Genomic DNA, 26090 nt, shown 5'->3' on the forward strand with positions numbered 1-26090 from the left:
GAAATTCAAGCAGAACTCACAGCTAGGCTTGACTGAACATTGCTGATAACCTGTGAGACAGAATTGGCTTAGTTAGCACTTCCTTCTCCCACTGTTCTGTCTGCAGAGCAGAGGCAATGGGTGGGGTGAGGGGTAAGAGTGGGATCACACATCTCATGTGTCTGCATGTGGCGGGGAAATGGGCAGGACCTGCTCATAGAGCAGTAACGAAGGAAAACAAGAGAAAATCGAGCAGAACTCACAGCTAGACTTCAGTGATGGCTGTGGATAACCTGTGAGACAGAGATTGGGTTTAGATTTCCTTCTTCCACTGTTTTGTCTTGTTTAGACTGTCCTATGTGAGTCAGCAGACCTGAAGGGGTCCAGTGACATTGTGGCTTTCAATACAGAAGGTAATCAAAGTCTTATATCCCTTAAAGATATCGACCTTAGGACTGTTCAGGAAGGGGAGGTTGTAGGGTCCCAGAGCTGGACTTACTGATAGAAACTGGAGTTTGTCCATTCGAGAGAATTATTTACTTTTTATTTTTCCTCATTCACTTTTCCCTGTTTTATGTTTACATTTTAAAATTTATTTATTTGGTGTATGTGGTGGGTGTAGAGTATGTGGTATAAGTGTATATGTGTGTGTGTATGTCTGTGGTGTGTGTGTGCAGTATGTATGTGTGTATGTCTGTGTTGTGTACATGTAGGTGTAAGGTGTGTGTGTTTGTGTGTGGTGTGTACACACATGACTGGAGGTCAGAGGTGGACTTCTGGAGTTGACTCTTTACTTCTTCCTTGTGGTTTCAGGATTGAGCTCATGCGTTAGACTTGTGGGACAGCATTTTTAACCTGACCAGAATTTTGAATTTTAAATTGCTGGGAAAATTTCCCCTTGTTATTTATTTTATGCAAGTCAATTCTTTGGTTTCTTTTCCCATAAAATTATTTAAAAAGTCAAAAACTTGTGCTGATGTAAAAGCAGGTGCCAAGGAGACAGCAGCTTTTAAACTCTGAGATTTCCTACACGGTGAGGAAAATTCTTTAGCTGTTATGGCCTCCAATTGGGCAGACAGAGTCAGGTGGGGGAGGTCTTCACTGCAGTGGCTGTATAAACATCTTTCCATTTTCTGTCAGTTTTTCCTTTTCTGACATCACTCTTTTGTTGACACTTACGTAAGGTTTTAGAACTCTCTACGTTTTCCCTCTTTCTATGTGTGTACATCAGTCAAGTCTAGACTTTACAGTGTTAATAACCCAGGCAGATTTTGGTCATCAGTTCTCCAGTGACCAAATGGAGGGTGTCGGAGCCTAGTTGTGTGGGAGCTTAGGGAACAGGATGGGTGCAGACTTACACATTTCCATGGGCATTACAGCTGAAAGGAAATTAAGAGAAGCTGATTACTACCTTGCTTCCTTTACAGAGAGAGGCTCTGAGACAGGATCACTTAGAGCCTGGGACCTCCTGTTCCTACTGCCCAAGCACTGGGATTACATGTGTCACAACCACACCAAGCTGGTCCTTGTACTCTGATTCATTTTCCCCCTCTGTCCCCACATTAGGGGCTGAACCCTAGGGTGTCACATGCTGCCACTCCTCTCCTGCCAATCTCTTTTTTTGTTTTGTTTTTTGTTTTTTACATTTTTGCTTTTTATTTTGAGACCAGGTCATATTAGTTTGCCCAGGCTTGCCTTTCCCTTAGTCTGTAGCTCGGGCTAGGCCATGAAGCAGACAATACTGTAGCCCTGCCTCCTAAGTAGCTAGGTTTGTAGACTGTGCCAGCAGCACCAGTTTGGTTCCTGGTGATGCACATAGCGCTACAGAGACAATTTAACGTTTCTCAGAGAACTGGTGACTACTGTGTGGAATTCCAGACAGTGGAAAAGCAGAAGGCTCAAAATGGGAATTTTTTAGTTCCTTTGTTAGAACACCAGGTCTGGTAGGAATTGTGGGACTCTGAGAAGGCACAGCAGTACCTGATCACTCGTGGAGCTGGGCCTGCTGGAAGACAGGAATACCTTTCTCTTTCATCCATTTCTCCCTTCTGTATCTGCCCCCAGTTCAGAAGTTACAGAACCGCAGGGACACCTTTCCCTTTGATTGCCAGTTTCCAAGTCCATCAAGGAACATTCTAAAGCCTATTAATAATCTAATGGGGCTATAACAGTTCGAGGAATTGGAGATTTTAGCTATTGGGTCCTAACATGGCTAGAGAAATTTGGCTTAAGATCTTTTTAATATCCCTGGGACAGTTTGGGGTCTGTCATGAAAGGAGGCAGACAGACTTACCGTTGGATCCCTCAGCTGAAAAACAAAGGCATAAATTAGTGTGGGAGTCTGGTGACCCTGCCCTCAGTGGAGGGACTGGGTTCCTTCTAGGGGACACACAAGAGCACCCCTTGTCTCCCGGGGTGGGGTCTCCCTTTGCAGTGTGGTCACCTGCTCCCACTGGTGGGTGGCATCTTCTCTAATCTGTGTTGCCTTTCTCTCCTACTTCTGCCAACCTGTGCAAGCCTTGACTCACGCACACAGCCTCCCTCCCACCATTCTTGTTCTCCTGCCCTCGCTGATAAGTCTCTATAAACTTTGGGAGACTCTGTCTCCCCCGACCCCCCAAAAAGCTCTCATGTAGCCCAGGCTGGCACCGATGACCTATAACCCTTGATTTTCCCCTCCTCCAGTTCTCCACTACTAGGCTACAGTGTGGCAGCTTGCTCATTCCTTCCTGGGGACTGGCACCAACTAGACGGTGGAAAAAGTAAACGAGAGATTCATGTTACATTCACAAGGCAGAGGAAGTGGAGGGAAGGACCCCAGCCTGAGAGTCCTTACTTACAGAAAGCATAGGAGAGACTTACGGCTGCAGCTTTCTGAAGGCGGAAGAACAAATGGAGAAATGTCAGCATCCTGAAGCTAAGGGTCTAGACCACAGGGCGGCACTAGCTATAGAGAGTCTAGACCACAGGGCGGCACTAGCTATAGAGAGTCTAGACCACAGGGCGGCACTAGCTATAGAGAGGTGCAGGGCTCCCAGCTGTCAGCCCAGGGCACTGTCTGCACTTTCGCTGGCCTGGGACAGGAGAGGGACTGTCGGCAGCCAGGCTTCGCTCATCCTCTTTCCAGCCAGGATAGAAAACTCTTCAAACCACTCTTGCGATTCATGACATCATGACCTATGTGCTCTGACCATCTGTCCTCCCTTCCAACCCTCTTGCCCTACGTCTGGCCACCTGAGCCGTTAAAGCCAGTCTTTCCCACTCCTTTTGCTAGGCTTGTAAATTCTTTTCCTTTTAGTCAGCCTTAATCTTTCTTTTTCACCCACCACTCATAGCTTGAAGAAACAAAACTAGCAATTTTCATGTATATAATTGCACTATTTCAAATCTATAGTATTTCAAAGGTATTTACACAGAGGAGACACAGAGTGGCTGTTAGGAGACTTTGGGCCACTAAGGACTTTTTCCCTCTCTCTATGAGAATTTCCATGGCTGCCGGTGTGGGACAGTCAAGAATATGGATGGAGGCGGCCTTGAATCGTGGTTACAGCTGTGTGCCAATTTGTGTGCCAAAAGTCAACTCATGATGACTTCAATTCATTTACCAAAAGATCCTTAGGACCAGAGCTCATGGCAGGAAAAACCCGTTGTAGAGGTCACAATGGTCATGGTTTTGTGGGTGTGGGTGCTGTCTTGCCCCACTCCAGCCTCAGTCTGTTTAAATGGTTTTGTCTCCCTCTTAAGGCTTATTTGGAAAGTTAGCCCCACCCTGTCCTTTTATCTGCATTATCTCTATCTCCTAGTCAGCCCTCTTGAACTGCAAAGCTTTCCTGAGCCCTCTGAGAATGTCTGCAATCTTTCTCTGGTGCTTAAGAAAATTCTTGACTATAGAACACGTGTTAATATGTCTCAGAGAATGTCTTTGCTCTTTTTCTTCACTGAGAAGCTATTTTATGTGTATGAGTATTTTATCTGCATGCACACATATCTATGTGCTGTGTGTGTGCCTGGCGTCTGCCGAGACCTGAAGAGGGCATTGGGTCCTTTGGAGCTGGACGTACAGCTGTGAGCCTCCATGTGGGTGCTGGGAACAGAACCTGGGTCCTCCGCAAGAGCAGTAATTGCCCTTAACTGCAGAGTCATCGCTGCAGCCCGTGTCTTAATGTATAACTCTAGAAAATGCTTAACAAGCACAAAGCAGGAAGCATAGCAACATGTTTAAACCATCATTCTACGGCAACAAAAACGAAGAGAAGGAACAGGCCTTCTGAATGTTTTGCAGGGACAAGGAACACCAGAGAGGAAAACAAAAACAAAAACAAAAACAAAAACAAACAACTCATAAGGGACTTACCACTAGAATCCATACATTGCACTGCAAATAGATACAAATGATTATGGTTAGGTAGACGAACTGTTCTTCAAAGGAGAGAATAGCCTTTCCAGGCAGCATTGACCCCCCACCCCATGACGTTGCTGCATCAGTACCCAGCCTTCCTGTAGACTTAGGAGGGGCTGCTTCCTCACTCTTTTCTGTGAAGGTACCGCAGGTGAGAGCCTTAGGGTATGCCTTCCCTTGCCCTCTTCCAGCACTGTCCCTCCAGGCACACAGGCATCACTCTTAGCCCCCTTTAGATCTGCGCTTACCCTTTAACCTTCCTCTTGACCACTTTGTTTTTCCTGAAAACTATCCTAATGTTTGACATATCCTTACAATCGTAAGTATAGGATTGTTTGCTGCCTAATACTAATTTTAAGGCTGTGGAATCCCCATTTTCTAAAATATGATTAGTCTTTAAGGAGGACGGTAATGATTCAGGAAAAGCCCAGGTCAAGGAACAGGATTTGTGACTAGTTGGAGCCAAAGTTCTTTGTCATAGAAAGTCATTAATATTGAACCTACATGTTTTCACTCACCAAGAGGGCCAGGAGTTTGCACTGAAAAGAAATTAGAATTGATGTTAGTATGAACTTTTTTTTTCTTTTTTTTTTTTCGGAGCTGGGGACCGAACCCAGGGCCTTGCGCTTGCTAGGCAAGCGCTCTACCACTGAGCTAAATCCCCAACCGAACGTTTTTGCTGAAGTGTTGTTCGTGCATTTTATTCTAGGGGAGGCAGAGCAGGGGTGGAGCAGCAGTGCTGAGATCGTGGAGGACTAGGCCAGTCTGCAAACTATGAACAAAGGGCGAGGGCAGCACTCTCTGTGGGGCTCATGTGGGCAAAGGGGACATTAGAGAAAACGAGAACCATGCTTTCCCTTCTGCCAGTACTGGGGGAGAGACCACTAACATGTTCCAGGGGCATAAGAGGTGAGGGCCCTGTTCAGTCCTTTCCCAGGTTCTAGCTGTTTGGAGACTAATGGTTGGGCCTGCTGTCTGGATTTGATTAGCTTCAGAGTCTGAGCAGTGGAGCCTTCTGCTGTTAGCGGATGGAGAGTTGGCTTTCGGCTGACGATGCACAGATTAGTCTGAGGGCTAAAAGCCTAGCTCCTCGTTCTCAGAGTTGCTTACGTAGGAAGGAGCTTGGGTGGGCATTGTACATCCAGGATGGAGAACTACAGGCACCTGCCCAAAAGCTGTGGCCATGTTCTTCCAGGACTTCTGTAGATTTGTGTACTCGGTTTCTGAGGCATCTTTGGGGGTGATTTTCCAGGACAGTGAGGCTTCCATTTTGTTGGTTGGACCATGGAAGAGAATATTCTGAGGTGGCTTTTGAGTTTTGCAGAGACCACAGTGAGGAAAAATCTCAAGAAGGGGTTTGGCTGCTGTTGTGCTGCTGGCTGGCAGCCTTCTCCTACTGAGGACAAGCTGAGTAGGCTATCAGATGGCATCAGATGGCTACCATAATCCTGTGAATGCGGAGTCAGGTCAAGACCTTCAGTGGTTCTGCAGCCCCCTTTCCCCACTGTCTCATGCCACGGCGCTAAGGATGGGAAATGTCTGTGACTGGCCCATCTGACTATGGCTTTCCAGATCCAGATACCCTGGGCTATGACAATTAGACAAGCCAGAATTGGGGGTATTTTACAACATAATTTAGCAGTTTCTCTCTCCCTGTGTGCATGTATGTGTGGCTCACAGGTTCAGAGGTTCAGTCCATGATCATCAAGGTGAGCATGGCAGCATCCAGGCAGGTGTGGCACTGGAGGAGCTGAGTTCTACATCTTGTTCCAGAGGCAAAGAGCAGAAGACAGTCTTCCAGGCAGCTAGGAGGAAGGGTCTCAAAGTCCCTCCCCACAGTGATGCACTTCCTCTAGCAAGGCCACATCTCCTAATAGAGGAGTACCCTGGGCCCAGCATATTCAAACTACTAACAGCATGTGTGTGTGTGTGTGTGTGTGTGTGTGTGTGTGTGTGTGTGTGTGTGTGTGCGCGCGCGCCCTTGTTCTTGTTGTAGAGCTTTAGGATGTCTGCTAAGTTAAAGCCAGCCAGCCACATGACCTTGAGTTCATGATCTTCTGTTTCCTCCATTTTCCTCCGTGTTCATCCTTGTATCACCGTGTGTGCCCTTTCTGTTCTTCCCATTCTCTGCCATGTCTGGTCTCCTGTCTTCTGCCGCCTGCTGTCTCCCTCACTTTTCTTCCTACTTCACCTCTGTTTGTCCAGCTTTTCTTTTCTCTCTCTTTTTAGCTGCCATTTTACTTCTCTTTTGTGGTTGCTTTTAAACCTTCTCTTCTATTAGGCCTCTTCTCCCTCCAGTTCAGCAAGTTCTGTAACCTGCTTGTGACGCCGGACAATGGTAGCAGAAGGACTAAGTCTTCTTAGCAAGGACAGCTGTGAGGCTTAGGTCTTCCTCAGTGCAGCCAGCATTCCAGGCTCAGGGATATTATAAACATAAAAAGATGTTACAGTTGGCCAGCGATGGCATGGTTGGTTAATCTTGTGAATCTAAGGAACCTCAAGTCAGATATCTTTAGTCATGAAATTAAAAACAAACCTTAATTTTTGTTAGTAAGACTATAAAACAGTGCGGGGGGTGGTTATGTGCAGCTAGGACTCAGTGTGTAAAACTATAAGATGAACAACTTTATCTTGGCACTTGGACGCTCCTTATAGTGTTTCTGTGGAAATATGCAAATCAGGGAAGTCACAGTTGCCCTGGAAGCCAACTGTCCTGGAGAAAAATCATCTGAGAACATAGAAGTCAAACGAAGCTTGATGTTTCTGTCATTACAGGATGAACAACATTTGCGGAAGGCGTGAGGGTTTTGTGCTCCATTGAGTCTCTTTGTTGTGTGCTGCCTCTATGGGGTTGGGTTAGCACCAGTGGGTTGGGAAGGGGCAGCCGATAGGCTGAGTTTTTAACCTTGGATTCCACTGTCATAGTTAATATCCTTTTATTGTTGAACCTAGTTTACTGCCACCCCGGGGAGTTCTGGGAAAGGATGATCAAGCTGTGGGAGTGGGTCTGTGGGTACGGATGATTGACATGAAAACGGACGGCTACCCTAAGTCTCTTGAGGGTCAAGAGGTACAACGAGACCCAGGTGACTTACGGAAGGTTTTTTGAGACAGTTCTGGAAAGAAACAGAATAGAAGTTAGCAGGCGTCCTGGGCTCTGGCCACCCTCATCTATGTGCCTCCTCAGCTGGGCTCTGAACTTTGACCCTGAAGGAGGCTGCTGCAAGCTGGTTCCCTTGCTATGAGTGCTAGACAAGATTAGGCAGGGAAAAGCCCTCTGCCTAACAGTCCCCCTGGGATGTGGGTGGCCATGATTTAACTTAAACCCTTGCAAAGGACTAGACAAACCCTCCCTGCTGGAACTCTCTTCCCCTCTCACTGTCCTCCCTCACGCTCTTGTGTGACTTGATGTTGGTGAACCCCTTGATGGTTCTACGAGGGTTCTGCCTCCGCTTTGTCAGTTTTCACAACCTGGATGTGACCCACTGACATACCAGGTGGAGGAGAACTAAAACGGCCAAGAAAATAACACAATGAGAGCTTTGCAACTTCACCATGGAGAGCAGGAGAAGACCTGTTAGTTGCTGCAGAGAAAGCATGAGCTCTTCAGTTTAGAAGGGACAGAAAACTTACTGATAGGTCCCGTAGCTCCAGCTAGAGAGATGGGGAGAGAGAGAGAGAGAGAAAGGGATCATTATGCTTCATCGGTGTGGAGATATTACTCAATAACTGAACACCCATCTCTCAACATTCATTCTACATCAACACTGTGGATGGAAACACTAGAAGACCCAGGGTAGCTTGTATTGCAAGCTACAGGCAGCCCTATTACGCAACACACTGGGAACCTGTAAGACTGGAGGCTTCTTTTCACTCTGTGCTGGGCTAGCCTTAGGCAACCGAGAAAGGCAAAGTGGAGTTTGTAATGCATATATTTCTCTTCTTGCACTTCCTTAGAGACTATACTTTCCTTTTCTGAAGGGTGATTATACTGCCCCCTAGTGTTTCTTAAATTAAGTTAGCCTGTGGGATTTGAGGTCACTGCACATCATGCATGACCTCTTTGGAAACTGTAATGGGAAACACAGCCCCAAGAAATGGTGTATGTCTATCCTCAGCTCTGCAGGTTCACTATGCACAGGGCTAGAGTAGAGGATGGATACTCACGGATAGGTGCGGAGAACTGCACTGTAATGGAAACAAGAGAGTGTCAATGTGGTTGACAGTTGCAGAATCAGCATGCCACCCCTATTCCCCAAAGAAATCACAAAGCAACCCAACAAGGGGGGTCGGAGGAGGGGTGTGGGGCAGGTGGCTAATAAAAAGATGGCAGCTATCTCAGAGATAGCAGAGTTCCCATCAGAGCAATTTATTGAGAACCCATCTTAACAAAGAAATAAAGTAAAATAAAATAAAATAAAATGACAACAGAATAAAAATGTAACAACTATTTAACTTTTCCTTTTCTTAAACTTAGTGATATTTCATGATATCACTTTGTCTTAGATCCTGGATATCAGGAGGTGCCCTAAACTTTAAATGTAACCATGAAACATGCATGGGAGAGCCTTCTGGAATGGGAGTTGGGGCAGCAGGTAGGGTAGGGTCCCAAATCTCATAGGAGGACAAAGAGGTAAAAAAATACTCACTTATAGGTCCAATGGTTCCAGCTAAAATATTGGAAAAACAAACCAAGAATAGTTAGTTCTTTAGCAGAGGAAAACAGTTTACATCAAAATTCTCTCTTTGGTTTCTGAAACCAAAGCCAACAGTGCCGTTTTCACTTTGATGGGTAGTACGAGCTGGGGTCAGCCCCTCCCGGGGAGTGAGAACACTGTCAACATACCTATCGTCTTCCCGTTAGCTGGCCATCTCGAGCTGCTTAGCTAGAGCCTATGGCCTCATCTTCTGAAGGAGACCTTGGAATTCCTATCTTTGTGATGAGTTAGGTCCTTGTTCACCAGAGTGACCCGGCTTGTCATTGTGGTATGAGACAAACTGAGGCTATTCTAGGCAGGGATTGTCGGTAAGGAATCAGGAGCCTAGACTCCCATGCTTGGCAAAATAGCATTCTCCTTGTGCAGGGTGCGGCCTAGGAACCCTGACTCTGACATTCTTTTTCCTCTTTCCTTCAGGATTAACCTAGTCTAGGTGTGGCAGCATCAAAAATCTGGGCAGACACTTTAACAAATCCACTAAGCCCCCAGGAGTTTCACTTTTCTTGTTCTTAGTCGCATGCTGTTATGTGGAGACTCCACAGGGATGGAGAAGCTGATTCAATTGGGGTCAACCGTGTTCCATTTTTATTTCCTTCCTAAGTGCAGACGATTCAGATCCTATAGCATGATGAAACTCAAGTTTTAATGTATGTGTAAATTACCCAGTGACCTTGACAAACATGGGGTCTGATTAGTAGACCAGGGGTGGACACCAGCCTGAGGTCCCGTACCTCCAACAGAATCTAAGGTGATTCCCCTGGGGCTGCAGAGGATTGCTCAAATCTCCCATCACCTGTCCTTGCATCTCCCGCTCTGCATCACGTAGCTCTTGGCAGATGGTTGTTTCAGTGCCATCTGCAATAACCTCTAGGCTTGTGCTCACACGCACACACCGCACCGCATCGTACCGCACTGCACCACACCATACTCCTCCCACAAAGCATCACTGACAGTGTGGGGACCCTCCATCTTCAGGCTGGGACTCTCTGTGTGCCATGAAGCCCTCTCCCCATGGCTGAGGAGGGCACCATGTCAGTCTTCTCCCTTGAGTGCCCCTGGAGCTTCAAGAAGAGTGACAGTGACAGTCCGACTTTGCTAGACTGTCTGTCCCTACCACGTCTCCCTTTGCAGCTGGTACTGCAGTTAGGGAGAGGTTCTGTAATCCTGTCTCACGGGGGCGCCACGTGTGTCAAGAGCAGGAAGAAAGGAGGGAAAGCATGGGCAGTGTTTACAGGAGGAAATGGAGGTGCCAGGGCCGCGACTGTCACAACTGTTCTGTGCAGTGCGGCAAAGCTCCTGAGGATCAAAATGCAGAGAGGGACTTACTGATTTCTCCAGTCTTGCCTGCTAAAACAAAAACACAAAACCTTCAGTTTGGAAGGAGCATGACTCAGGGACGTTTGTTTTGGGGAGGTTTTGGGCCAAGCATTCACCGAGTCCTCTGAGTGGGAGGACTCTGGGAAGTCAGTGCATTTCCTTTGGTTGTTTAAGAGACTGAGACCACCCTCTGAGGTTATTGACCTAGACTGTTTTGTATGAAGTGCTTCACCTGACCCCAGAATTCTCCTCATGCTTTTCAATGAGTGAACTTGGGTTTTTGTTAGCAGAATCTTCCCTGGGTTGCATGAAGCAGTGGGGACAGTTACTTAAAGGGTCTTGAAAGGATGGTAGGTTCCCACACTGGGAGGACAGAAGAGTCAAACAGCTTCCTCTGTCTGAGCATGTCTCCTTACCGCCCTTTGTAAGTTTCCCCAGAGCAGGCATTGCATAGAAGACCCAAGAATACAGTTATAGGTTGGGGAAAACGTACTTAGAGGGTCGTGTAAGGACTTGGAGCTTCTTGTTCTACCTGTAACAGAAATCAAGAACATTCCTGAAAACCACAACTGGTCGAGATACAGAAATCAACTGCATTTTAGGTGCTCACCCCCAATTAATACATTTACAGTCCAAACCCTACACGTGAGGCTCAGGAAACAGCTCCAGAAGGAGGTGGGGGATCAGGGCTGGAGGATCAAGACAGCTAGCTGCTGAGAAGCAGTTTCTTTAAAAGAGAGGACATGGTAGGGGACTGGTGGATCTGGAAAGAAGTGGGTAGTAGTGAATACAATCAAGGTAAACTACACGAAATTCTCTAAAAGTCCATGAAAATATTGCAAAAGGAAAGAGCTGTGAGCTTACAGTTTAGATCACGGAGGGATGGTGATTCTATTCCCTCCTCTCAGATATATGGTTCAGAGTCTTGAGGTTACAGATCCAAGCATCACCTCCTGTCTTCAGGTTTCCCTACTTCTCGTCCCTCCAGATGTTTGAAAACTTGGAAGCTGGTTGCTGTGGTGATTACTTAGGTAACTGCCAAGCTTTCAGGAGAGACTTGACTATGCTCACACAAGCGAGGGGTGGGATGCAGCTGCGGGCAGCAGGACAGCAGCCCTCCGTATATCACAAAGGTCAGTCAACAAGCAGGCGCTAGTTAAAAGTGTCTGTGAGCAGGTCTTCTCTCATGACTCTCAGTTTGTCAAGAAACTGTGCAGAGTTTATGGGCCTACAGCCAGCTAGAGGAACATGGGCTCCCCTGGTGGGAGGGAGGTTGTAGCTAGACAGGGCTGTGGTCAGAGGAAGACTCACCTGTGTTACAGTTTAAGGAGAAGGGTCTGAAGGAAGGAGAATGTAAAGATACAGAAAGGAAATGACTGCTAGGAGCTGAGGCCAAAGGTATGAGTTTGCTTAGGCCAGAAGGGCATGCTACTGCCTGGAAAGAAATGTACTGAAGGTATGAGGCAGCTCTCCAGAACTGAGAGCTATGAGCCCCATGACCCTGGCTTATTGGAAAACAGGAAGGAAGGGAGCGGTCTCTGCCTAGTATGGAAGCTCAATGATACAACATTGTGAAATACAAGAAAAACTCACTTGCTGGTCCTTGGCCTGAAGCTGAAGAAGAGTACAAAAAAAGTCAAGTTAGTGTGGATTGTGGTTTACACTACACCTACACCCCAGAGTCTATCAGGAGCGACTCTAGGATGCACGAGGTCCTCCAGTGCCCAGTAGGCACAGCACCATCTCTCTAGCTGGTCAGGACTAAGTTTTTAAGAACACAGGCTTGAAGTCCCCTTCCCCAGGGTGCTGAAGTTAGGAGGATACTTAGTGAGACAGTATCTTGCCACGACCCTGCTTTGATAGCTGGAGTTGTGTCATTTGGTGATCACAGGAGAGGAGAAGTGATTGCCAGGATCTTACAGTATTGTAATGGTAGCTATTGTTGATAGCATATATTTAATGATATAAGATTGTGAAAATAGAGAAACTCACTTTGCGGTTCTTGGAATAGAGCTGAAGAAGAGTACAAAAAAGAAAAAATTTCAAGTTAGTGCAGATAGTGGTTATGGCGGCCTGTATATGATTGGCCCAGGGAGTGGCACTATTAGGAGGTGTGACCTTGTTGGAGTAGGTGTGGCCTTGTTGGAGTGGGTGTGTCACTGTGGGTGTGGGCTTTAAGACCCTCATCCTAGTGACTGGAAGCCAGTCTTCTCCTAGCAGCCTTCAGAAGAAGATGTACAACTCTCAGCTCCCTCCTGCACCATGCCTGCCTGGATGCTGCCATGCTCCTACCTTGATGATAATGGACAGAACCTCGAAACCTGTAAGCCAGTCCCAATTAAATGTCGTCCTTTATAAGACTTGCCTTGGTCATGGTGTCTGTTCACAGCAGTAAAACCCTAACTAAGACAGTGGTTCACATACTGCGCCTACATCCCTAGAATCTACTCAGGAGCTACTCCCAGGATCATAAGGCCTTCCATTGCCCCAGAGGCACAGCTCTCTCTCTCTCTCTCTCTCTCCTCTCTCTCTCTCTCTCTCTCTCTCTCTCTCTCTCTCTCTCTCTCTCTCTCTCTCTCTGCTTAGTCCCTTTGTGGCCTAGCCTCTTCTGCTCTCACCCCTCTGTCATCAACACTCTTTCTGCTGCGGTTGGTCGGGGTGTTCTTCCCCAAGATCCCTGTGTTGTTGCCCCCCTGTGTCACACAGGTGTCCATTTAAGATTCTTTTCACAGCCCTGTGATCTTACTCTCGCCCTGTGTCTCCACTGGCCCAGCCCTAGTCTACTTTTCCTCACAGTTCTGGTCTCTGACATGAACATGTGTTGGGTACAGGTGTCCTTTTGTCTGTCTCAGCTGTGAGACTGGGGCCAGGCTGGCTTATGCTTACAGACCAGTGCATGGTACATGGCTGGCAGGCACTGACACACACCAGGCACACTCATACATCATGTAACTAGTTCTCTAATATCACCCTTTCCAACATTCAATGTTCTCTAGTTTTCTCCTACAGTTTCTTTTCCTACCAGCACGGAAATTCACCTCTTTTATCAAACAAGCAATATTTATAATTATTATGGCCAGAAATAGGATTCCCCCTCTATACGGGAGGAAGAATGAACTAATGAGGCTTTTATATATGCAGACTAGCACCTGCCATCTCATCTCCAGTCCTGTTTGCTTCCTCTCTAGTTGGAAACAATAACTCGTCATTATGAGAGAATTTGTATAATCTAGAGAATAGTTGCCAGCCATGTGACCTAGCAGGGAGTGAGAGGGGAAAGGGGGAGGGGCCTTATCAGTTTGTTGTGAAAATAAATGCAAGCAAAGGACTTACTCATTAGGCTCAAAAGCCGTGTACTCCTGCGTGCGTGCGTGCGTGCGTGCGTGCGTGCGTGCATGCGTGCGTATGTACAAGAAGTCCAGAAAGAATCAATTCCCAAACAATGTCAGTTGTAGCAGAGAGCTGGGGCACTAACTGTCAATTCCGTTGCTGTCAGCCTGACTTGAAGACATCTTCGGGAGAGTTTGTTCTGTCAGTCACACAGCTTTCCAGTCCCTCACAGACACACAACACCAGTTCTCTCATGTTGCATCCCCATTCTCATTGAATTCCTTCACCTCCTGTTCACTTCCTTATTTTTCTCTGTCCTTGTTGTACAGATTTGGAAATCTGTGTGTTTCTTGGTGACATGCCTTTGGACTAAGACTTAGATAAGGACAAACAGTATTGGGGTGTCTGGTTATAGCGAACTAAGAAATGTGGAACTCGAGTTTCTGGAAAGCTTCTGGAAGAGGTGTGACAGTTCAGGGACATGTCCTTGTGATGATCAAGGGTCTGACCATTGGCAGAGCAGAAGAAAAGCAAAGCAACTTACCAGGATTGGATCTGCACATTCCTGAAAGCAAAACAAAACAAAACAAGACAAAAAAACCAGAGTGAGTGTCTCACTGACTGACTCTCAGACTCTGTGAACATTGCCTTAAAGCAAGGCTGCAGGAAAGAGTCACACCCCATTTTCTATGGGTGGTTGTGGGCAGTATGGTGAGCTGGTATCTCTGGACCACCATCTGGGTATAGCCCTAGACAGTGGTGTGTGTCCTGAGGAACAGTGGCAGAGTCATGAAGGACTAGACTCCACAGAGTAAAGACCAGACATTTTGAAAAAGAACAAATAAAACTAACAAATATAGAGAATAATGCTCTTTTATCCAAAGATCAGTTACACAGATAAACAGAGAGAATGAACTTAGCCAAAGATCTACTGAGGCCTAGGGAAGTCATTCAGGGACTACCTATTGTTCACTACAGGCTAGTCTTACCTCAAGTTGAAACAAGCTAGAGTTATCAGAAAGATAGTAACACAAACTGAGGACCACCCCCATAAGATCTGGCTGTAGAACATTTTTCTCAATTAGTGATCAATGAGGGGAGGGCCCAGCCCATTGTGGGTGGTAGCATCTGGAGCTGGTGGTACTGGGTTCTATAAGCAAGCAGGTTGAACAAGCCAGGAGGAGCAAGCCAGTCAGCAGCACCCCTCCATGTCCTCTGCATCAGTTCTTGCCTCCAGGTTCCTGCCCTGCTTAAGTTCCTGTCCTGACTGCCTTCGATGATGAACAGTAATGTGGAAGTGTAAGCCAAATAAACCCTTTCCTTACCAGGTTAACTTTGGTCTTGGGGTTTCATCATAGCAACAATAACCCTAAGAGATTCACCAAAAAAAAAAAAAATCCTTTTTCTGCCCGTGTGTGTGTGTGTGTGTGTGTGTGTGTGTGTGTGTGTGTGTGTGTGTGTAGGAAACAGAACAATAGCCACTCCCCTGAAGGTTTCTGTGCCCCAACTCCTGGGACCTGCGATGATGTTAATGGAAGAGGGGCCTGTGCATACACAGAGGTCAGGTTGTTCTGGGATTGTTTGAATTGTGTTGATTGAAAAAAAACCCAACAAGTATTAGAAACATTAGCACTTGTAAAGCAGAAAATGGCAGAATTGAAAGAAAGCCATGGAACACTCACCCATGGAGTGGTGACTGACTGAGTTTCCTCCTACAGAAACACCAGTTGGCCCTAAAACACATAAAGAGAAAATCAAGAGGCCAGTCCTCAGAATTTGGCTTTAATTTTCAGCATAAAAATGTTGTTGCTGAAAGACTTTATTTGGTGATGGTAACTGACCTTAGAGCATGTGCTGGATAGTTTTATGTTATGTTGTCTTTAGCTAGAGTTACTAGGGAGGAGGGAGCCTCAGTTGAGAAAATGCCTCCATAAGATCTGATGTAGACAAGCTTGTAGGACATTTTCTTAATTAGTGATTGATGGAGGAGAGCCAATCCCACTCTGGATGGTGCCACCTGGTCTGGTTGTCCTGGGTTCTGTAAGAGAGGAGGCTGAGCAACGATGGGGAGCAAGCCAGTAAGTGGCACCCTCCTATGTCCTCTGTATCAGCTCCTGCCTCCAGATTCCTGCCCTGCTTGAGTTCCTGTCCTGACTTCCTTCAGTGTTAGATTGCAGTGTGCAAATGTAACAAACAGTCAAAGAAACTGTTTCCTTCTTTCCCTGGTTGACTTTGGTCTTGGGGTTTCATCGAAGCAACAGCAGCCCTAAGAGATTTACCAAAAAATTCCTTTTTTCCCCGTCTTGTGTGTGTGTGTGTGTGTGTGTGTGTGTGTGTGTGTGTGTGTGTGTGTAATAAAAAGAACAACAGTCCCCCCTGAAGGTTTCTGTGGGGACCTGTGTTGCTGTTAATGGAAGAGGGGGTCAGTGTACAAACACACAAACAGAGGTCAGACTGTCCTTGGGATTTTCCTGGTTTCCCTTATTGATGGGAATAAACCCTGAAGGGGATTATTTTGTGCTTCCACAGTGACCTGTCTGTCCTAGCATACCCTCCATGTCAGCGCTGACTCGTACCCACTCCTCCACAAACCTGGGCTTTATTTCCCCTGCACTGAAATCTGCAGTCATGCACTTTGTCTCTAACGGCCCTTCGAGTCCTTGTATAAGAGGCAGATACACACAGACACACAGACACAGACACACACACACACAGACACACACACACACACACACACACACACACACACAAATCCTCTCTATTTTTTTTTCTTTTCTATTTCTATTTTTCGGAGCTGGGGACTGAACCCAGGGCCTTGTGCTTGCTAGGCAAGCGCTCTACCACTGAGCTAAATCCCCAACCCCCTCCCTATTTTTAAGTATGATCTAGCTGTGTTTTTAGCTTTACCTGTGTCCAAAACAAAGAGAGAGCAACAGATAAGATGGAGAAGGTACATGGGAAAGCAGGAGACCAGATGACATGAAGCTTGATAGACCTTTTTAAACTCCGAGGAGTGAAGCAGGGGCTCTGAGACAAAGAAACTGGACAAGTGCCAGCTGGAAGGACAAGGGAACTCCCCATGAAGGAGTACAGATCTGCTGACAAGTCCCCCCACCCATTGATGGGTGTGGTGCTGGTCCACTCACTGAACTGCAAGTTATGTTGGCGCTGTGTTAAGCCAGAAAGCTGGGATAATTTGTTACAGCCACAGAAATAAATACAGCCAAGCCTGTCCTTGCAGTTAGGCGAGTTCCCCTGACTGAGGTGTAGAAGTCACTTATCACTGCTAGAAGTGACCAGTGAGAGGACACTCAGGATGGAGAGGAGCTCCCCCTGAAGACATCTGAGTATCCACTTCTGCTCACAAGCAGGAGTGCCATTAGCTGAAGAGGCAGAGGCACTGGATGAGATAAACACATGGCTGAGAGAAGGGGTACTTAGCATCCAGTTAGGGCAAGACTTGCTTGCAAGTTGGGTGTGTGGTGGTGCACTATAGAAGCCATGCTCTGAGAACCCAAGTCAAAGGCTAGCCTGTGCTTTGTAGTAAGACCCCACTTATATCTTTATTATAAAACATAAGTTTAAGTGAACATAGATGAGAAATGAACCAGAAGTCCTGAGCCCTCAGGCATGGAGGGGGTCCTTAAAATTTATTTTTATATTTGACAGCTCCAGAGAGCAAAACTTTGGGTTTGTTCTATAGATGTAGGTAGATGTGAAAGGCGTGACCATGATCATGATCATGAATGTAGGTGACTTTTTTTTATAATTAAAGATTCAAGTCAACAGGTAGGAAAATCTTGAATCTGTAGTAGGAAGAATGAAGCTAGTCCCACATGCAGACACAGCATAGTTAATACACATAATGCAAGAATAAAGAAAAGTCTTGAAATATTTTTACTTGGTAACTGCCAGGAGCTATCAAGAAGAAGCTAAAAGACTAGCAGGTGATCATCCTGAGATGGTTCTGCTGTGGAGTATAAAGTTAATGATGGATTGCTTCTCTAGGTAAGGCTGGGATTTCATCTGAGGAAAGACTCCTGATATTAATATGCTTTTCCTGTTATTATTGAATACATTTAACAATCACCCACCCCTTTGAGCAGATTTCTGCAGAATGAAGATGTACTGTCTTGTATTGATGCTATATAGACAAATAGATGCTCTCAGTTCTTAATGATGATTCTATAAGAATTCCTAAAATTATATTAGTAATTAGTTAAGATTTTTTTATGATATGACTGCTATTAGGTTCTTTCTGATGTCAAAATGCATTGAGAAATCTGCCAGTCTTCCAGTGTCATCAGTTAATTGCTTCTGAGATAGCAAGCAGACATTTACAAACTTAGAGCACATTCCAAGAAGTTGTAAAACAATTAACCAAAGGTCAAAAAAGGGAACTAAGGAATTACTATAGGTATAAGGGCAGAAGATAAACTATTGACTGGGTTTATCTATACAAAACTTCACTAACACCTTAGTCACAAAAATTATGGTTTTTAACTTTCAATGTAACTGCAGAGCTAGTGACAGAAAATGAATGTTTAGCCAGATAATTACTCTGAATGGATATGTATGTAAACACTCTCTGTTGTAAACTTCTTATTCAACTTATGATTTGAATTTATGTATAAATTTGTGGTGAATTTCTCGCCACATGATCATGCATTCTGAACGACTTATAAGTGCTGAAGACAGAGAGGACTTTTAGGACAGAATTGAAGAAGGACTTTTTTTGAGAGAACCACCTTTTAGAAGAACTTTCTTAGAGATCTTTTTAGAGTGAACATAGAAATAAAGATTTAAATCACTTTTCAAAGTGTTCCTTTTTCTTCCTGTGACTTTAACTAGCAGGCTGGGAGTTAGAGCCATGTAGTTCCTGCAGAGATAGAACAAAGGCTACTTTACTTAATTCCCCTGCCATTTTACTCTGAGGTGCTAAATGCAGTTTCTGGCCTCGGAGGAACTCAGACAGGTCAGCTACAGTGGCAAAGTGACTTATACTTAAGATAGGTAAACATTTTATGATTAAACAGCAACTCTAAATATCTCCAAAGACCAAGCCTTGACCCACAGATGCTCTCCCCTTCTGCTACATCAAGAGAGAACTAGGAAGAAAGGAGAATGGCAGGGGTTGGTCCCTGGTAAATAACAATTATTAAAATAGAAGATTATTAATCAACAGTAGCAAAATGAAGAGTGATCAAGAGAAATAAAGTGTTGAAGTAAAATAATTTTCCATTCTGCATTCAACGAAACTCATGAGACCAAGTGTGAACTCTAGTACTTTCAGTCACAGAAAAGTTTGGGGACTTAGAGGCCAATTGTGTTTCAGAAAGAAGAAAGACTATGATAGTCATTGCAAAAGAGAGGAAGGTCTGTGGGGTTTTTTGTTTGTTTTTGTGGACTTAATAGTAACAGAGAAATTGTCTACAGCCATTGGAGTGGGAAGAAAGCCTTTTGGGAGATGGCCAACTAAAGGTTCTAGTAGAAAATACTGATTGTCTCATTTTTTCAAAAAGAAAACAGTAATCATAGAGGATGTGCTATATAAATTTAAGAAGAACAAAACAAATCCAGCCAAACAGAAAACCCAAACATGACACAGAAAGGAAGGCCATGGGACAGAGATTGGGATAACAGACCCACCAGAACAGTTGACGCCTGAATAAGAAGAGAAATGAGACTCCCATGTTATTTCCAAAATAACCTCCAGAAGCAAGCTTAAAAATCATTTGGAGGAAGGTTATTATGTAGAAATGTAACCTTTTTTTTTTTTTTGGTTCTTTTTTTTTGGAGCTGGGGACCGAACCCAGGGCCTTGCGCTTCCTAGGCAAGCGCTCTACCACTGAGCTAAATCTCCAACCCGAAATGTAACCTTTATAATGGTGAGACACAACTCAAGACAATTGGTTTGTGAAACCAAGGAAACCACAGACTTGAAAGGATTGACTGGTTGTGTTACAGGGGTTGTGTGCTGAGGGAGTGGATGGGAGTCAGCCAAGAGAATTGGGTAAGATAGTGAGAATGCATCAGTTAGGAAATGGTAGAAAAATATTGTATATTCTTAAGTTGTGATTTCATTCCTCAACTGAAGTGCATACATTATATTTTTGTACATTTTAATATTACAGTTTTGAGGAAGATGAAAATTGTAGTAATGTATTAAGAGAGACAACACTTTAGTAAAAAATTATAAAGAATGGCATATTGCATTCAGTGAGAATGTATAAATATTGCAAATAGACATTAAAGACCACAACTCACTTACAAAGTCTTTGAGAAAGGATAGAGCAAAGGGTCTGTGATGGGGACAAAAGAATTTCAGCATTATCTACTGCCTGAGAAATAGGACAAGGTATTATCAATTGGCACAATGAGGGTGGGTTCACACAGTGAAGATCTATGCACAGAATGATGTTATGTTTACACATTGAGGATGTGTCCATACACTGAAGATGTGTTTGCACATTGAGAGTGTGCACTCGATGTGTGTATGTACACATCAAGGTGTTAGTTATTTTTGTACCTTATTTTAAAAAACACTTAAAATGAAGAAAGCAACCACAACCACAATCACAACCACAACAAGTATTTGGAACATTAAGGCTTGCAAAGCAGAAAATGGCAGAACTAATAGCAAGCCATCATCAAGCACTCACCCAGGGAGTGGTGACTGACTGACTTTCCTCCCATAGAAATAGAAGATGGCTCTAAAACACAAACAGAAAATCAAGAGGCCAGTCCTCAGGATTTAGGCTTTCAACCTTTGCCTGTCAGGTTCTGCTATTGTCATCCATTCTTGGGGGCTGAGGGCCAGCCCAGGGAGGCAGCACTAGCTAGTGTCCTCCTTGGGCCAGCTATCACTTTTCATTCCACCCTTTAAAGAGTTTAATTTTCAGCATACAAATGTGGTTGCTGAAAGACTTTATTTGGTGATGGTAACTGACCTTAGCATGTGCTGGATAGTTTTATGTTATGTTGTCTTTAGCTAGAGTTACTAGGGAGGAGGGAGCCTCAGTTGAGAAAATGCCTCCATAAGATCTGATGTAGACAAGCTTGTAGGACATTTTCTTAATTAGTGATTGATGGAGGAGAGCCAATCCCACTCTGGATGGTGCCACCTGGTCTGGTTGTCCTGGGTTCTGTAAGACAGGAGGCTGAGCAAACTATGGGGAGCAAGCCAGTAAGTGGCACCTCCTTATATCCTCTGTATCAGCTTCTGCCTCCAGGATCCTGCCCTGCTTGAGTTCCTGTCCTTACTTCTTTCAATGTCGGATTACAATGTACAAATGTAAGCCAAAGAAACCCTTTCCTTCCCTGGTTGACTTTGGTCTTCAGGTCTCATCAAAGCAACAGTAACCATAATTAAGAGATTCACCAAATAAATTCCTCTCCTCAATGACAGGCATATATTGGTTCACCTTACATTGTGTAGTTGAGTTACATTTGTCGGGACTCCATAGAGAGAAATGCACCAAAATATTTCTGATGGTGTGTTGCATTTTCTTGCCACTTTCACACACTGGGGCTGATTGGTAGAGCGATGTCAGCTAAGATAGGTGCACGTGCTGAGGCAAGATGTCCCATGATGTTTGGAGGGCATATAAAGAGGACTCGACAGGACAATGGAGGAGGGTAGGCTAGGCTTTCTTATAGAGCTAACTGTGCAATCCTTGTTGGTCTCAAATCTTTGCTGAGCTTAGCTTTGCTGAGAGCCACAGCTTTTCTTGGCATTTCTGTTGGCCCTGACCCCTCTTTCTGACTGAAGTGGAGACTGAGGCCTGGCTATTTCTGCTAGCTAGTATCACTGCTGCTGATTTTTACTGCTGCTGATTTTTTCTGCTGCTGACCTGTGAACTCAACTGCTGATTTCCAGAGAACATCGATGGGAGTTGCTCCAAAGAACCTTTCTTTTTGTTGTTGTTGTTGTTTGTTGTTTTTTTTTCTTTTTTTTCTTTTTTTTTCTGGAGCCGAACCCAGGGCCTTGTGCTTGCTAGGCAAGTGCTCTACCACTGAGCTAAATCCCCAACCCCTTAGAGGTTTAAGAGGTTAAAACATTTAAGAACTATCATTAAAAGATAGCTATCATTTAAAAGATTTGAAAAAATTAAATTTACACCCACTGGCTGAATGTGTTCTGAGGAGGCATGATTGTCACTGAGAAGGTGAGTCCCCAAGAACTAGGAGCCACAGAGACACCATTAGATAATGCCTGTACTTCTTTGAACACTCGTAATGTTACCGCCAAATCATACCACAGTGCAATCAATTTTCAGGGATCTGTCTCTAAGATTAACACTAAGGAAGGTGCATTTAGTGCTTAGTGTTTGTGTGATCTGGAATGGGGGGCAGAGGCTTCCCTCTAGTAATCTGATAACGTTTTCTTCTTCTGCTTGTGTTGGGCTGTAATTGGCATAAGATTGTGTTGCTTCATGATGGTTTGATATAAACATTGCAAAACAATCACTACATTTAAACAAGTGTGTTAATCACTTCACAGATTATTTTTTCTTGTCATGATGAGAATAATTTAAATCCATCCACTGAGTGAATTGCAAGCATATATTAATAATTCTGTTGTTAGCGCTTCAGGGTGCATTCCCCTTAGAATGCCAAGTTTGTGCCTTTGACTAGCATTGCCTATTTCTTTGCCCCTGATCTTTCATAATTGCCTTTCTAATATTTTGATGGTTTGTATATGCTTGGCCCAGGGAGAGGTACTATTAGGTGTGGCCTTGTTGGAGTAGGTGTGTTACTGTGGGTGTGGGCTTAAGAACCTCATCCTAGCTGCCTTGAAGTCAGTCTTCCACTAGCAGTCTTCATATGAAGATGTAGAACTCTCAGCTCTGTCTGCACCATCCCTGCCTAGATGCTGCCATGCACCTTGATGATAATGGACTGAATCTCTGAACCTGTAAGCCAGCCCCAATTAAATGTTGTCCTTTATACGACTTGCCTTGGTCATGGTGTCCGTTCACAGCAGTAAAACCCTAACTAAGACAGAAGTTGGTACCAGGGTCTGGGGTATTGCTGTGATAGACCTGACCATGCTTTTGTTTAGAAGAATGTGGATTTTGGGACTTTGGATATGGAAAGCCACTGAATGCTTTAAGTGGGGTTTAATGGGCTATCCTACTAGGAATATGGAAGACTTTGTTGCTGAGGGTGATTTGAAATATGGAAGCCTAGTTCTAGAGATTACAGAGAAGAATTTTGTTTTAGAAGAATTTTAATACATGGCCGAGAGACTGTTTTGTGGTATTTTGGTGAAGAATATGGCTGCTCTTTGCTCTTGTTTGAAGACTCTACCTGAGGCTAAGGTAAAGGATTTATATTAGTTGCATTGACAAAGTAAGTCTCAAAAAGTCCATCAGAAATTTGTTCTCTGGTTAAGACTCATGAAGAGCATTTTGAACAAGTGTAGCAAGCTTATAAAGGTAAAATATAAAATGTATGGTTTGAGTATCAAAGGCGCACCAGGAAGTGAAATGGAGCTGAATCCTGTGTTCTAGGAGATAACATATGAAGGGAGGGTCTTTGGGGCTCTTGCCTGCTCAGTTAAGTTTAGATTCAGGCATGAAAGTACACACCCTTAATCCTAGGTGAAAGGCATGTAGATCTCTGGGTTCAAAGTCAATCAATCTACAGAGCAAGATCCGGGACAGCCAAGCTTAGGCAGTGAGGGAGTTGGAAAACAAAGCTAATGATAATGTCATAGAACAAGGGGGCCATGTTCTAGCTCCCGCAAGCAGCAGAACTTGGTAGTGGCTCTGACTTCAGAGTCAAAAATAAAAGGGACTCCTGGGACAATTGGTGCTGGTTAGTTGGAGCTAAGAAATTAGTGGTGATTGAGAAGAGACCACCATCACTGAGGTGAAATGTTCTGAAAAGTGTTTTCTGAGAATACGAAGTTGTGTTCCAGAGATAGCCAAGGTTGAAGCTTGTGCTGCAGCTGTTAATGTGTAAGAGTCACTCAGGTGGTACTGGTTTTGAAGGCATGATGCGGTTATGGAAAGCAGCTGAGGCTTGGCACTGTGAGAGGTGAAAGGTGCAACCTCAGTTGTAGTTGATGGCCCAGGACTGAGAGGGTCATGCAAAGGGTTTGAGGCTTGGCACCATGAAGAGAGCCTATGAGAGGCTCCTGGTGAAACTTACTTGCAACAGAAGATCCCAGTGTATTGGAGATGCCATTACCATGGGATGATCACCAAGAACAGCAGCAGCAATGGAGTGGATCAACTTGAGCTTAGAGCGCTACAGAGGGCAGAGCTGAAGAAGAGATGCCAGCCCTTTGGAGGAGCCCAGAAGATCATGCGTGGATCCCAGACACTGAGACAAGAAGCTGTAACACTGAAGTTGCCTCGGAGACCCCAACATGTTTGAGATACCAGAGCTGTGGGCTATCTACTGAGAAAGGTTGCTAAAAGTGAGTGGATCCAGCCCAGGAGAAAGAAGTTTGTTGCAGTCAACAAAGATGAAAAAGGAGCTGGAGATCTGAAGACCGCATGACATCAGACATGGAGACGCAGAGTTTGCAGTTTGCTCAGCTGTTTTCCTGTCTTGCTTTGGGGATTACAAAGACTTGCCTTGGTCATGGTGTCTGTTCACAGTAAAACCCTAACTAAGGTAAATATGTTTGTATAAACTTATTTATTTTTATTTGTAAACTTATTTGTTGACAATTTCATGTAAGATTGTATTTACATAAATTTTCCTGTGCATCTCCTTCCTACAACTCCTTCCATATCTTGCCCATTCATCAAATTCATGGTCTCTTATCATTAATTACTTTTTATGTTGACATTTTATCTATCTATCTATCTATCTATCTATCTATCTATCTATCTATCTATCAATCATATATACAAATTGCCCTATCTATTCTTTCTCAAGTTCATAGTCTCTTATTTATTTTGTTATACACCTTATGCCAAATCACAGTCCACCAGTGAGACAAGTCAGGGCGGGAACTCCAACAGAGAAGGAACCTGGAGGCAGAAATTTAAGCAGAAGCCATGGAGGACCACTGCTGACTTCTTGCTCCTCAGGGCTTGTTTAGCTTCACTTCTTATACCCAGGATCATCTACCAAGGGGTGGCACCACCCACAGTAGGCTGAGCCTTTCCACATTAAACATCAACTAATAAAGGCAGCACTGCAGGCTGCCTTCAGGCCAATCTGGTGGAGGCATTTTCTTGGCTGAGGTCCCCTCTTACCCAATCATTCTAGCTTTCTCCCAGTGACTGCATATGGGTGTGTCTGGGGATCACTCTCCAATAGTTACATCCAGATCTCACTAAGAGCCACTATACTTGCTTATCATTCCTGTTTGAAGCCACTAAACTGGAACTACCAGTCAATCTATTACTTAAGGATCATGAAGCTATGGATTGTAGAAATAGGCACGCATGCGCACACACGCACACACATTCACCAAAAACTCCCAAAAGTTGAGGAAAATCTGGTCACTCGCTCAATTTGCTGCACATACCCTCTATTTATGCTTACTGCCCCTTCCTCTCCACCTCTATAATTCATGACATGCAAGTAGTAGAGGTGGTGAGAGCAGACCTGCCTCATTTTTGACCACAGAAGAAAAGACTCAGTTTTTCACCCTGGAGTATGACATGATCTTTTCAAGTGTCAGTTAGGTGCTTTATTAATTATGCACCTAACTTATCACAGAATTGTGGTTTTTGCAATGCTTTTTCTACAAATTTCAAAGTGGTCCTATGACTTAGTTCCTTAATTTTCTATCTCATATTGGTTTGAATGCAGAAGTAATTCCCCACTTATCATGGCAAATGACTCTTTTTTGAAACACATAATGTGGTCTGCTTATATTTCATCCATTGTTTTTGCACCTGGTTCTTTGGTGATGTAGCTGGTATTTTCATTTGGTGCTTCTGCCTGACTTTGCTATCAGTGTAATGCTACTCTGGGAATGTTGAGTCTTGAAGGATCCCTTCCTCATCATTATCGTGAGTTTGGGAGAATGGGATTCATTCTTTATGAAACAAAGTCAATTCACTTGTGTGTGGGCCTGGACTTTTGATGACTTTTGCAAATAGCTGATTCTTTTCTCCTTCTGACAGAAGCTGCTTCCAGATGCTGTCCTTTGAGAGACTCCCAGGAAGTGAGTCATTTAGAAGGTCTGTTTCAAGAGCCCCAGGGAAGGTATCTGAAATGGCTCATAAGAAATATTCTTGATGGAGTCTGTGGAACACCATCTGACAGCTTATCTTTCCAGTCACCCAATGTGGTGATCATGTAGATGCTGTAAACGGAGCTATGTGGGCAGCTGTGCCTGAGCTCAGGCCAGATGCTGGCTGGACTCCGGGCAG

General features: G+C 44.6%; 1 protein-coding gene across 45 annotated transcripts in view; it reads right to left on the reverse strand.

Moving 5' to 3' along the window:
• The window catches only part of Tsbp1 (testis expressed basic protein 1), a 57289-nt gene that overhangs the window by 14223 nt on the left and 16976 nt on the right, over positions 1 to 26090 (reverse strand). For 7 of the 45 annotated variants that reach the window (XM_063279453.1, XM_063279452.1, XM_063279426.1 and 4 more), the window contains 15 exons: positions 15426 to 15476; positions 14288 to 14308; positions 12406 to 12426; positions 12007 to 12027; positions 10907 to 10945; positions 10423 to 10443; positions 9028 to 9048; positions 8546 to 8566; positions 8012 to 8032; positions 7474 to 7494; positions 4897 to 4917; positions 4334 to 4354; positions 1338 to 1358; positions 243 to 272; positions 21 to 50 (listed from right to left, as the gene is read on the reverse strand). In XM_063279453.1, coding sequence (XP_063135523.1) covers positions 21 to 50; positions 243 to 272; positions 1338 to 1358; positions 4334 to 4354; positions 4897 to 4917; positions 7474 to 7494; positions 8012 to 8032; positions 8546 to 8566; positions 9028 to 9048; positions 10423 to 10443; positions 10907 to 10945; positions 12007 to 12027; positions 12406 to 12426; positions 14288 to 14308; positions 15426 to 15476 — 381 coding nt within the window. The other 38 variants (XM_063279424.1, XM_063279429.1, XM_063279425.1 and 35 more) reach the window with 31 other exon arrangements.

The sequence above is a fragment of the Rattus norvegicus genome, chromosome 20 (genome assembly GCF_036323735.1).
Source record: "Rattus norvegicus strain BN/NHsdMcwi chromosome 20, GRCr8, whole genome shotgun sequence".
Lineage (NCBI taxonomy): Eukaryota > Metazoa > Chordata > Mammalia > Rodentia > Muridae > Rattus > Rattus norvegicus.